The sequence below is a fragment of the Littorina saxatilis genome, linkage group LG7 (genome assembly GCF_037325665.1).
Source record: "Littorina saxatilis isolate snail1 linkage group LG7, US_GU_Lsax_2.0, whole genome shotgun sequence".
In the NCBI taxonomy this organism is placed as follows: domain Eukaryota; kingdom Metazoa; phylum Mollusca; class Gastropoda; order Littorinimorpha; family Littorinidae; genus Littorina; species Littorina saxatilis.
Window position 1 is genome coordinate 54,444,078 of NC_090251.1, and position 14,089 is coordinate 54,458,166.

At 42.4% G+C, this 14,089-nt stretch overlaps 1 protein-coding gene across 1 annotated transcript; it reads right to left on the reverse strand.

Annotated features, from left to right (window-relative positions):
- Nucleotides 1-7,286: 7,286 nt before the first annotated feature.
- LOC138970240 (uncharacterized) lies at nt 7,287-10,311 on the reverse strand. The gene is made up of 3 exons (XM_070342737.1): nt 10,203-10,311; nt 8,757-9,524; nt 7,287-8,307 (listed from the first exon to the last, which is right to left on the reverse strand). The coding sequence occupies exons 1-3, from the start codon at nt 10,309-10,311 to the stop codon at nt 8,024-8,026; spliced, it is 1,161 nt and encodes a 386-aa protein (XP_070198838.1). The 3' UTR covers nt 7,287-8,023.
- Nucleotides 10,312-14,089: the final 3,778 nt, after the last annotated feature.

Consider the following 14,089-nt stretch of genomic DNA (forward strand, 5'->3'; position numbering starts at 1 on the left):
GAGACAAGACAAGACAAGACAAGACAAAATCTTTATTATCGATAAGCAATAAGACTGGTGAGACAGAGAGACAGAGAGAGACAGAGAGACAGAGACAGAGACATAGACAGAGACATAGACAGAGACACACAGAGACAGAGACAGAGACAGAGACAGACAGAGACAGAGAGACAAAGACAGAGAGACAGAGAGACAATGACAATGACAATGACAATTCTTTATTTTACGAGGGTAACAGCATAAGCATAGGTATACCTTTTTGCATCTGGCCCTCGCCCTAAAGAGGGACTAAATCTACTATAATAACTACTACTACATAAATACATAATTAGTGTATATGTAATACATAATAGAGAGAGAGAGAGAGAGAGAGAGAGAGAGAGAGAGAGAGAGAGAGAGAGAGAGAGAGAGAGAGAGAGAGAGCACATAAACAGATTTTCTAACATACAAAATTAGTCAGTATTTTGGGTACATGTATTCGACTCATGAAAATCTTATCAATTCTCATGTCGAGCATATTTTAGCATGTTATGCTCCGAAAATAAAGATGACTGAAAGCTGAAAAATGGTTGTTGGTTTGTTTTTATCCACGTTCTTATTAACTAGAAACATTACGTGGTTTAACTTCTGTGTGAATTTCCATTCAGTGTAAAACGTAGATACAAAGTTGTATAAATATGTTTTAAACAAACTTTAAAAAAAATTGGAGCATACCTTGAATACTTTAAAAATTCATAAATAAATAAATGTTCAAATAAATGAATAAAAGTAATAAACAAACAAATAAAGTGATTAATAAATAATCAATAATCAATTATCAATAGTAATAATAAACAAATAAATAAACAAATAAATAAATAAATGAATAAAAACAATGAATAAACAAATAAATTGATTAATTAATTAATAAATAATAAATAATCATCAATGATCAATTATAGATAATAGATAAATAGATAAACAAATAAATAAATAAATAAATATATAAATAAACTCGGACAGTCACGGATGGACTAAGAGATTACTTCAGCAAATTCAAATACTGAAGTCAACATAAACTGAATATTTTGTCAAGATTTCGCCCTTTCTTGTTAGGATGGACTGTTGTAACAGCTTCTCCTGCTCTTGTCGAGGATAAAAACAAACACGCAAATTTGTGGAGCCCACCCGAGCCGGAAAGCGTGAATGAAAAGATGAGAGAGAAAAATCACACAACAGAATGAAGGTTTTTTTTTTTAAAGGTTATTCCGCAGCAAACTATGAATACTGCCGGAAATAACTATTGGAAGCATTCCGATCAAAAGCTTCGAAATGCCAACGAAAACCATGTTTTTCTTAATTCATCTTCAGGGAGGTAATCGGAGAAAACTTCATAACCTCTCCTGTTCAACGCCATTTATCAAAAGCTAAAAGATCCAATTGCAAATGAGTCACATGATCGGTAAGCCAAGAATTATAACTCGCTGGAAAAAGCAGACGACAATTAAAAACAAGTCGCGTAAGGCGAAATAACAACATTTAGTCAAGTAGCTGTCGAACTCACAGAATGAAACTGAACGCAATGCCATTTTTCACCAAGACCGTATACTCGTAGCATCGTCAGTCCACCGCTCATGGCAAAGGCAGTGAAATTGACAAGAAGAGTGGGGTAGTAGTTGCGCTGAGAAGGATAGCACGCTTTTCTGTACCTCTATTCTTTTTAACTTTCTGAGCGTGTTTTTAATCCAAACATATCATATCTATATGTTTTTGGAATCAGGAACCGACAAGGAATAAGATGAAAGTGTTTTTAAATTGATTTGGACAATTTAATTTTGATAATAATTTTTATATATTTAATTTTCAGAGCTTGTTTTTAATCCAAATATAACATATTTATATGTTTTTGGAATCAGCAAATGATGGAGAATAAGATAAACGTAAATTTGGATCGTTTTATACATTTTTATTTTTTTTTACAATTTTCCGATTTTTAATGACCAAAGTCATTAATTAATTTTTAAGCCACCAAGCTGAAATGCAATACCGAAGTCCGGGCTTTGTCGAAGATTGCTTTGCCAAAATTTCAATCAATTTGGTTGAAAAATGAGGGTATGACAGTGCTGCCTCAACTTTCACAATAATCCGGATATGACGTCATCAAAGACATTTATCCAAAAAATTAAAAAACGTTCTGAGGATATCATGCATACCCAGGAACTCTCATGGCAAGTTTCATGAAGATCGGTCCAGTACTTTTCTCTGTACCGCTCTACACAAACACACGCACAGACAGACAGACAGACAGACACACACACACACACACACACACACACACACACACACACACACACACACACACACACACACAGACAGACACACGCAGACACACCACGACCCTCGTCTCGATTACCCCTCTATGTTAAAACATTTAGTCAATACTTGACTAAATGTAAAAACCACGCGCATTGGTTAGAAAGGTAATGTGATTTGTTTCTCGTCAAAAAACGTGTCGTTTGTTGACTTACTCGCCGACAGTGCCTGAACGGTTGAAAGGGACACCTGTCAATACCACAAAAGGCCATTTGACCACAGTAATGACTGCTGTAGTCGACGTCACAACGTCTACGAATCAGCGAAGCACAGTTGTTTACGGCCGTCTCTTCTTCGTTCCCGCTGGGCTGAAACTCCCACGTTCACTCATGTTTTTGCACGAATGGGTTTTTACGTGTAAGGCCGTTTATACGCCGCCGCCATACGCCGCTTTCGGGGGAGGCATGCTGGGTATTCTATTTCTATGGACTACTTAGTCTTGTGCTTGCGTGTACACACGAAGGGGGGTAAGGCACTAGCAGGTCTGCACATGAGTTGACCTGGGAGATCAAAAATATCTCCACCCTTAACCCACCTGAATTTGAACTCACGACCTTCCGATTAGAAGGCCGATGTCTTATCCTCTTGGCCACTGCGCCCGTCGTTTACGGCCCTCAACAGGGAGCATCAAATAACTGCGCACATGTGTCATTGCTTTTTCAAATACATTTTTCAATGAGAAAGAAAAGAAAGAAAGTGAAGGAACAAAAATCATCGAAAAGTAGTTAAGACAGAAAAAAAACCAAAAAACAATTCACGTACAACGAAATTAATACACGTAGTCAATCTGCAACAAGCACAGAATAAACCTGAACAGACTGCATTTGTTTCTCACCATGACCAGTAAATCATGGGCTGGCCGAAACTCCGTGGTCGAGAAAGCGCTGACACATTCTAAGGTGACAAACCAAATTAAATACTTACGCTTACAACGGATGTTCTTGATTTTGAGCTTCTTTTAAATCCAAACCTAACATATGGATTCAGGAGATGACAAAGAACACGATGCAATCACGTTTAAACCTGTTACCGACAATTCTAATCAAACCTAATTTTGATGAACTAACAAAATTATTACTGTTTAGCTTCCGAGCTGAAATGGAAGCCCGTCGTCAGCATTGGTTTAAAGATTAGTCGACCAAAGTGGTCAAAACGTCGTGCTTTTATTCGTGTCGTCTTCGTGTAACAAGCGAGTACAGTATTGTTTGGTCAAATTGTAAACCCTGTCGGTTGGTGAATTCTTTGTGATCTCTGTCCTTGTTTTGCTCCGTTCGCTTTGTCCACTACAGCAGTTAAACTAGCACTAATTTGCCAGATTACACACGTGGATATCTTAATTTGTGCGGTTTAACGTTGTCATGGATAACTGTTTGCGCTAAAAAAAAAATAAACAAGTCGCGTAAGGCGAAATTACTACATTTAGTCAAGCTGTCGAACTCACGGAATGAAACTGAACGCACTGTATTGTTTTCACCAAGACAGTACAGCTTCGTCAATCCCCGCGAGAAGGAAATCGCTCACCTCCCACGTGCAAAACGCAGTGATATGCACACGCCAGAATAGCGCGGTAGCGTATTGTGCTAAGCAGGAAAGCGCGCTTTTCTGTATTCGTGTTAACTTTCTGAGCTTGTTTTGAATACAACCTATCATATCTATATGTTTTTGGAATCAGGAAACGATAAAGAATAAGATGAAATCCTTTTTGGATCGATTTCTTACATTTTAATCGTAAGACTAATTAATCTATTTTCGTTAATTGTGATCACATTTTAAGAGTAAACATTACATATGTATTTTTGGCTCACGTAAGTGTAGCCTATGCGATGCTAACTTTTGTCTGTCTGTGCGTGCGTGCGTGCGTGTGTGATAGAAACTTTAACATTTCGTCATTTGAAGACGTCACATTATGGCGTAAGAGGGTTAGACGTCACGCGAAGGAATTACTGAAAGTCTCGGTCATTGTTACTTTGAGCGGGCCGAGACTAGTTGGCAGTCGTGTCGCAGGTATTGTTCTCTCTCTCTCTCTCTCTCTCTCTCTCTCTCTCTCTCTCTCTCTCTCTCTCTCTCTCTCTCTCTCTCTCTCTCTCTCTCTCTCTCTCTCTCTCTCTCTCTCTCTCTCTCTCTCTCTTTCAACTTCAGGCCCTTCAAGCGTTATTATTCTGATTTGTTTCGTTTTGGTTTCATTTTTCATTGCTCATTTTTCTTTTTGATTTATCTCCCTTCCCCCTTCTTTTGCGCTTGGAGGACATCATCTTCTCTGATAAGTCGTTTTGATATTTGTATTGTTGTTTTCATTTTTTTTTTTTAACCTGTTGAAGACCATTAGGTCGAAACGTTGTTCATTGTCATTTGTTTGTATATTTCGTTGCGAGTCCAGAATATTAGGTATTACTCTTAGTCGTGTCCCTGTAAGTAGGCTACATGCAGACAGACATATCTAGATCTAGTGTTTCGCTTTCTTGCACAGTGTCACCAATGCTTACTGTGTGTGTGTGTGTGTATGTGTGACGGAGTGATTGAGTTTGTGTTACTGTTTGTCTATTTCTTACGTGAGCCTTGAAGGCTTCGCCTCTTGTTAGATTCAGAATGTCATGAAGAATACGATGCAATCAATTTTAAATCTGTTTTCGAAAAATCGATTTTAATGACAACTTTAATGAGCAAACTCATTAATTAATTTGTAAGCCTCCAAGCTGAAATGCAATACCAAAGTCCGGGCGTCGTCTAAAATTACTTGACCAAAATTTCAACCAATTTGGTTTAAAAATGAGAGCGTGACAGTGCCGCCTCAACTTTCACGAAAAGCCGGATATGACGTCATCACAGACATTTATCAAATAAATGAGAAAAAAAATCTGGGGATATCATACCCAGGAACTCCCATGTAAAATTTCATGAAGATCGGTCTAGTAGTTTTCTCTAAATCGCTCTACACACACACACACACACACACACACACACATACACAACGTAACCCTCGTCTCGATTCCCCCCTCTACGTTGACTAAATGTAAATAAAGGAATAGTTGACTAAGTTGAGATAGCAAAAGGAAATCGTCCTTTAGTGTTTAACACTAATTTAATTAAAACGCATACTCAAAGATCATTTTCGATTTTACTAGTGAAGATGTGTCTGACAGCAGAGCAAATGAGCCTTCTGAACGATACATTTGCCAGAAAACTTGTCAAAACTGCGTTTAAAGGTACTGAACTTGTCAAATCCAGGTGCACGGAGCCCCTGGGGCTTTTAGTCATACCTCAGGCAGCTATCCGTTAGAAGAACTACCAAGTTTCATTGACTTGCACCCAAAGAGTCAAGAACTGCGATTTTTTTACGAATTAATTTCGTACTCGGACCCGGCTGGTCTTGACCTATTTTTAGATCTAAATTTAGATCGGGTAGATCACCACATCATGCACAAAAAGACACTTCACTAGCAAACTATGTCAGACGTCATCATGAGTTTGTGTAAAACAAAATGGAGGCCGGAATCACTCAGTTGAATCGAACTCCGACCAAACACCACGTAACAACTAGGTTAATTTATGCACTCGCGTGAACAAGAAACTGTCGAGCTTCACAGATGTCGTCGTTGGGTAGTTTTGGGTTTGTTTTACTACCATATGAGGATTTTTGAACTGTAAATGCACTCAGCTGCAACAAAAACGCAAAACGAAGGCTGTGAGCTGCACTGTGCCTTTAAAATACCATAATTTTAGAGCACCTCCAAGATAATTTTAACATTATTGCTAAACTTTGTTTCATGTGTGTGTGTGTGTGTGTGTGTGTGTGTGTGTGTGTGTGTGTGTGTGTGTGTGTGTGTGTGTGTGTGTGTGTGTGTGTGTGTGTGTGTTGATTGCCTTTTGAATATTGTCAATTTTGTGCTTTTGTGACTAATCGCAGACGAACGCTGTCACACACACACACACACACACACACACACACACACACACACACACACACACACACACACACACACACACGCACGCACGCACATACGCATGCATTTACACACACACACAGCCACACAGACCACAAACACACACACACACACACACACACACGCGCGCGCAATTTTCCATTATTGCACTCAATGCTTTCTCGGCTGAGCAGACATTTATCTAGATCTTTTGAATGAAAGGCATCGTACTTTTCGTGCAATCAATAGGGCTCACCATCTCAGACCTTCCCCGGCTTTCACGTGCAATCAATAGGGCTGACCCTCTCAGACCTTACCCGGCATTCACGTGCAATCAATAGGGCTGACCCTCTCAGACCTTACCCGGCTTTCACGTGCAATCAATAGGGCTGACCCTCTCAGACCTTACCCGGCTTTCACGTGCAATCAATAGGGCTGACCCTCTCAGACCTTACCCGGCTTTCACGTGCAATCAATAGGGCTGACCCTCTCAGACCTTACCCGGCATTCACGTGCAATTAATAGGGCTGACCCTCTCAGACCTTCTCCGGCTTTCACGTGCAATTAATAGGGCTGACCCTCTCAGACCTTCTCCGGCTTTCACGTGCAATCAATAGGGCTGACCCTCTCAGACCTTCTCCGGCTTTCACGTGCAATCAATAGGGCTGACCCTCTCAGACCTTACCCGGCTTTCACGTGCAATCAATAGGGCTGACCCTCTCAGACCTTACCCGGCTTTCACGTGCAATCAATAGGGCTGACCCTCTCAGACCTTCCCCTTCACGTGCAATCAATAGGGCTCACCCTCTCAGACCTTCCCCGGCTTTCACGTGCAATAAGAGCACGCCGTCACAAGGTCAAGGACACACACCAAATCACCAGATGCTTCCTGTGCATGGTGAGAATTAATTGATGAAGTACTTTTATTATTAATTTAAAAAAAACGGGTGTCAAGACAATTCATGAAATAATTTTAAATCTAGAGAGCTGTTTTCTGCTTTCACCACACAAGCCTCTCTTTTATAACATTTCAGCCAGAACGAACAGCCTTTGTTTTACTGTGTACGAACATTCTCTCCAGTCTCTCAAAGTCGCTGACGATGACAAAAGAGATACATTGGAATGAGCGTGGCAGCTATGACAGAAAAAGCAAGCTACTCCAAGCCTCCATTACAAAAAAATACAGCCAGATTGTAAAGCCTTTGTTTTCCTGTCTTCGAACAAAATGTCCAGTTTCTCAAAATCGCAGACAATGACGAGAAACATTGGTATGAGCGTGGTGGTCAAGACAAAAAACAACAAGCTACACAGAGGCTCTCTTTAAAAAAAATAGCCAGAATGACAGCCTTTAATTTCACGTCTCTGAACATTCTTTCCAGTCTATCATCAGCCAGAATGACCAGCCTTGGTTTTCCTGTGTCCGAACATTCTCTCCAGTCTCTCAAAATCGCAGACGGTGAAGTTAAAGACGTGTTTGAGCGTGGCAGCTATGCCACTCCTAGCTTCTCTTTCAGAAAATTCAGCCAGAATGAACAGCCTTGGTTTTTCTGTCTCCGAACATTCTCTCCAGTCTCTCAAAATCGCAGACGATGACGAGAAACATTGGTATGAGCGTGGTGGTCAAGACAAAATCCATCAAGCGACACCAAGGCTCCCTTACAGAATATTCAGCCAGAATGACGAGAAACATTGGTATGAGCGTGGTGGTCAAGACAAAAACCATCAAGCTACACCAAGGCTCTCTTTCCAGTCTAAATTCGGCCAGAATGAACAGCCTTGGTTTTTCTGTGTCCGAACAGTCTCTCCAGTCTCTCAAAATCGCAGACGATGAAGAGAAACATTGGAACAAGCGTGACGACCATGACAGAGATAGCTAGCACGAGCTGGGAAGGCGAATCACGCGTCCACACCGACTTGAGCGTGTTCTGGTACAGGTGGGTGGACTTGCGAGGAATCAGATGCAGCTCTGCCGGCTGGGGTGGGGCTGCTCGGATGAAGCACACTTTCCTCTTGCACGGACAGAGAAGTGGCTTGTCTGAAAATTAAAAAGAATGGTTGGTGTTTATTTTTTTGCATGGACAGAGGAGTCGATTGTCTGAAATTTGAGGAGGATGGTTGGTGTTTATGTTTTGCAAGTTATGAGATTCTAATGTGTATTATTTTGTAGTGAAGGTACGCATGTGAATGCGTGAGTACATGCATGCACGGAGGTCCGAACGTGTTGTCGAAAACACACACACACACACACACACACACACACACACACACACACACACACACACACACACACACACACACACACACACACACACACACACGACAAAATCTTCTAATTTTCCTACCTTCAAACTCTTTTGGCAAATTGTTTTTAAAGAAAAAAAGTCATACATGTATCAAATAACCTCAATGTTGCTGTTTCAATCAAGCTCACCGACTAGGCAAAGTCTGCACAGACGTGAAGCCTTACAGGTGCAACAATCTTACCTGTATACCCGGTCGTTGTCGACACGTTCACTGTACTGAACGAGAACGTTTCCTTTTTTCCGGCAGTACTCTTTGCTCTTTGTGACGTGTCGACTTCTGACGTCACAACGTCAAACGGCATTGATGACGTCATATCGGCCTCTTTGTCAGTAGCCATGGTTTCGGGGGGACTGGACACTTGGAACTGGTGGCTAGTGGTGTCCTGATTGGTGTGCTGCGTCGTCATCCCTTCTGTTGTTGTCCCCGCTACATCACCACTGGTCAAGTCTTGACGAGGCGGGGTTGCAACGGTTGTAGTGTCGGCGAGGCAGGAGAAATCAGCGCAGGTTCGTGACGTAGTTGTGACGTCATTTGTGACGGATGCCGCGTCATTTGAGTCGTCCGCTGTCGTACGAACGGTAGTCGTGTCCGTCACTAACGACGTTGTTGCTGAGGCCTCCGTGGTGAGAGGTGTCTTGACCTCAGAACTCATCGTGGTGGAATCTTGTGTTGTAACCTTTGTCGGAGACTCTGTGGTGGTCGTCGTTGTCGACTCCTCTATTGTTAGTGTCGTCAAGGATTCTGTTGTGGTTGTCGCTGAGTCCTGTGTTGTCACTGTGGTCGGAGTTTCTGTGGTGGTTGTCGAGTCCTGTGTGGTTATCGTTGTAAGATATGCTGTCGTTGTTGTTGCTGGATCCTGTGTTGTAACCGTTGTCGGGGGTTCCGTAGTTGTTGTCGGAGGTTGTGTGGTTGTTGTTGTGGCCGTTGTCGTGGTCTCTGTGGTGGTCACTGTTGTGAAAGTACCGCACTGAATGTCACTGTAAGGTTGGGGCTCCAGTGGACAGGGGCAGGCCGGATTGGGTGAATTGTTATTGTCAGTAAAGCTGTATCTGTTTTCGGTCCTGTCGACGCTGGCTGAAAAAGTAATTGTCTTGTGTGTCTTTTGTCAATCGTAAAAATGGCACACAAAATCTAATATCTAGCTTTGAAAGAAAAGTCTATATCGAAGAAAGCTGAAAATAAAAATAAAACGGACAAAGCATGAAAACAAGAAGACAAGAATGCAGGAAGGAACGCAACATTAATGATCACTCATACACATTCGTGTGCGGACCCCCCCCCCCCCTCCCCACCACCCGAAATACACAATCCCCATACAATATAATTATGCATAGACACATATACATAAACACGAACACACACACACACACACACACACACACACACACACACACACACACACACACACAATCACACACAATAACACACGTACTCACACATACACACACACACACATACACACACACAAACAAACACAAACACACTGACACACAATCACACACACACACACGCACATACACACACACGCGCGCGCGCGCGCAAACATACACACACACTGACACACACACACACACACACTCTCTCTCACACTGTCTCACACACACACACACACACACATATACTGACCTGAAAAGCAACGCTTCAGCATAACATGGTGGTCAACTAGCGTGACTACACCAAGGTCCGTGAGGTCCACCTCCCATCTGCCAAACAACAGTCTGCACACGGCACTCATCCTTTCCCACAATGCACACACGCATTCGCTTCCGGACATGCGCTCTGACAAGCACCGCTCCCAGCATGCTTCTTGGCTGTTGACGTCATTCAAGGTCAAGATGTCAAGGTCAGTTGATATGATGGTCTGATCGGGCAGGTGTTCTTGGGCGCATTCCCCTAGAGAAAACAAGTAAAAGATTTCGCATCTGTCCAGTGTCTCTGTCTCTCTGCCTCTGTCTGGCTCTCTGTCACTGTCTCTATCACTGTGCTGCTCTGTGTGTGTGTGTGTGTGTGTGTGTGTGTGTGTGTGTGTGTGTGTATGTGTGCGTGCGTGCGTGCGTGCGTGCGTGCGTGTGTGTGTGTGTGTGTTTGTATGTGTGTGTGTGTGTGTGTGTGTGTGTACTTGCGTGTGTACGTGTGAACGTGCATGCGTGTGTGCGTGTGTGTGCAGTGTGGCCGCGAAAAAGCGTTTTCATTCAGAATTTTCTTTTTACTTGAGTGGTAACGTTTTACGCAATCTTACTGTTAAGACAGCGCGTGACCAACAGTTAGTCTAAAAACCTTGCAAGCATTGTAAATTTTTAAACAATAAAAGATGAATACAAAAGATGGAGGCGGTACCTGTCTTGAATTCACAGACGATGTCAAACGTTTTAGCACAGTCGTAAGTCCGCCAGTAGTGCTGGTCTTGGAGGACCATACGCGCGCAGAAGTCTGAGCGCGGGCTGTTGGGTTCGTTCCGCCGCCAGTCCCAATATGTCAAAGACCCAGACGACAAGGGGGAGCACTCTCCCTCCCACTGCCAACGTGACGACACGCGAGTCCCATCTTTGTGGAGGCCCAACCAAACAGCCTCTGAGCTGATAAATAAAATAGAAAAGAAAAGAAAACAATTCTGATTCAACAAAACAAAACAAGAACTGTTCAAACAAAATCAGACACAGACCGTCAGACGGATCGAGGTAAACGGACAGACGCAACTCACAGACAGATACAGACACAGATAAAAGGAAAGACACTGAATCACACAGACACACGCAGATGGTAGGAAAGGAAAACAGGCAGGCAGACAGACAGACAGACATACACACAGAATGACAGACTGAAAGACAAACACACAGAAACACACACAGACGACCAGATAGAGAGGGCACGGACGGTAACTTACACCAAACCCTGATTCTTCCATCCTCTCAGGACTGTTATCAGAGCGTTCAAAGAGAGGTAAGTCTTGGTAGTAGGCAGGTTACCCCACTTCTTTGCACAGAAGCGTGATCCTTCGTTCCACGTCAGTCTGTGAGGTAGCCGTTGGTACACAGTCCAATGGACGGGTTGTGTTTGGCCTGAAATAAAATGTAAGCCTTTGGTACACAGTCCAATGGACGGGTTGTGTTTGGCCTGAAATCAAATGTAAGCCGTTGGTACACAGTCCAATGGACGGGTTGTGTTTGGCCTGAAATAAAATGTAAGCCTTTGGAATATGACTGTTGTGTCTGTTTGACCTGAAATCAGATGTCAGGATTTGGAATACGGCTCAGATGTCTATTTGACTTGAAATCATATGTAAGGATTGTGAATACGACTTAGAAGTTAGATGTCTGTTTGACCTGAAATCATATGTAAGGATTGTGAATACGACTTAGATGTCTGATCGACCTGATATCATAATTATGTAAGTCGTATTCACAATCCTTATATAAGAGGATTTGGAATGCGACACAGATGTCTGGTTGACCTAAAAATCGGATGTCAGAATTTGGAATACGACTCAGATGTCTGTTTGCACTAACAACAGATGTAAGGATTGTGAATACAACTTAGATGTCTGTTTGACCTGAAATCAGATATCAGGATTTGGAAAACGACTTAAATGCCTGTTTGACCTGAAATCAGGGGCGCGTTGCTTAGAGCTAACGATCTGTTCGCGAAGAGACAAAAAGTGTTCATGTTGTAGGCAACGCTATGTTCGCGGCGAACTGTTCTACCCTCTCTACCTACTTTCAAGTAAATGGACCCGTCTCTTCGCTCACGGCCGAGTCCATGCATGCGCATGCATATTGGGGGCGATCATTCAAACAGTCGCTTTGTACTCAAGATATCTGTGTGAGTGTGTGTGTTTCGTTCCCCACGTGGAGAAGCAGGGGCTTTCCTTTTTATATTTAGTCAAGTTTTGACTAAATATTTTAACATCGAGGGGGAATCGAAACGAGGGTCGTGGTGTATGTGCGTATGTGTGTGCGTGCGTGTGTGTGTGTGTGTGTGTAGAGCGATTCAGACTAAACTACTGGACCGATCTTTATGAAATTTGACATGAGAGTTCCTGGGTATGAAATGCCCGAACGTTTTTTTCATTTTTTTGATAAATGTCTTTGATGACGTCATATCCGGCTTTTCGTGAAAGTTGAGGCGGCACTGTCACGCCCTCATTTTTCAACCAAATTGGTTGAAATTTTGGTCAAGTAATCTTCGACGAAGCCCGGGGTTCGGTATTGCATTTCAGCTTGGTGGCTTAAAAATTAATTAATGACTTTGGTCATTAAAAATCGGAAAATTGTAAAAAAAAATAAACATTTCTAAAACGATCCAAATTTACGTTTATCTTATTCTCCATCATTTGCTGATTCCAAAAACATATAAATATGTTATATTCGGATTAAAAACAAGCTCTGAAAATTAAATATATAAAAATTATTATCAAAATTAAATTGTCCAAATCAATTTAAAAGCACTTTCATCTTATTCCTTGTCGGTTCCTGATTCCAAAAACATATAGATATGATATGTTTGGATTAAAAACACGCTCAGAAAGTTAAAACAAAGAGAGGTACAGAAAAGCGTGCTATCCTTCTTAGCGCAACTACTACCCCGCTCTTCTTGTCAATTTCACTGCCTTTGCCATGAGCGGTGGACTGACGATGCTACGAGTATACGGTCTTGCTGAAAAATGACAGCTACTTGACTAAATATTGTATTTTCGCCTTACGCGACTTGTTACTTTTAGTCAAGTTTTGACTTTTTAGAGGGGGAATCGAGACGAGGGTCGTGGTGTGTGTGTGTGTGTGTGTGTGTGTGTGTGTGTGTGTGTGTGTGTGTGTGTGTGTGTGTGTGTGTGTGTGTGTGTGTGTGTGTGTGTGTGTGTGTGTGTATGTGTGTGTGTGCGTGTAGAGCGATTCAGACCAAACTACTGGACCGATCTTTATTAAATTTTACATGAGAGTTCCTGGGAATGATATCCCCGGATTTTTTTTTTTCGATAAAAACCTTTGATGACGTCATATCCGGCTTTTTGTAAAAGTTGAGGCGGCACTGTCACACCCTCATTTTTCAATCAAATTGATTGAAATTTTGGCCAAGCAATCTTCGACAAAGGCCGGACTTTCTGTTACGGTCTGCCTAAGCAACGCACCTCAGATGTAAGCTTTTGGAATACGACTAGACGGGCGCAGTGGCGCAGTGGTAAGACGTCGGCCTCCTAATCGGGAGGTCGTGAGTTCGAATCCTGGTCGCTGCCGCCTGGTGGGTTAAGAGTGGAGATTTTTCCGATCTCCCAGGTCAACTTATGTGCAGACCTGCTAGTGACTTAACCCCCATCGTGTGTACACGCAAGCACAAGACCAAGTGCGCACGGAAAAGATCCTGTAATCCATGTCGGAGTTCGGTGGGTTATGGAAACACGAACACACTCAGCATGCCTACTCAACAAAAACGGAGTAAAGCTGACTATGCTCTCAGAGTATAGTTTGGGGAACCCAAATGGGCAAACGAGCTCACACGTAACCAAACAATTATCATGGAAC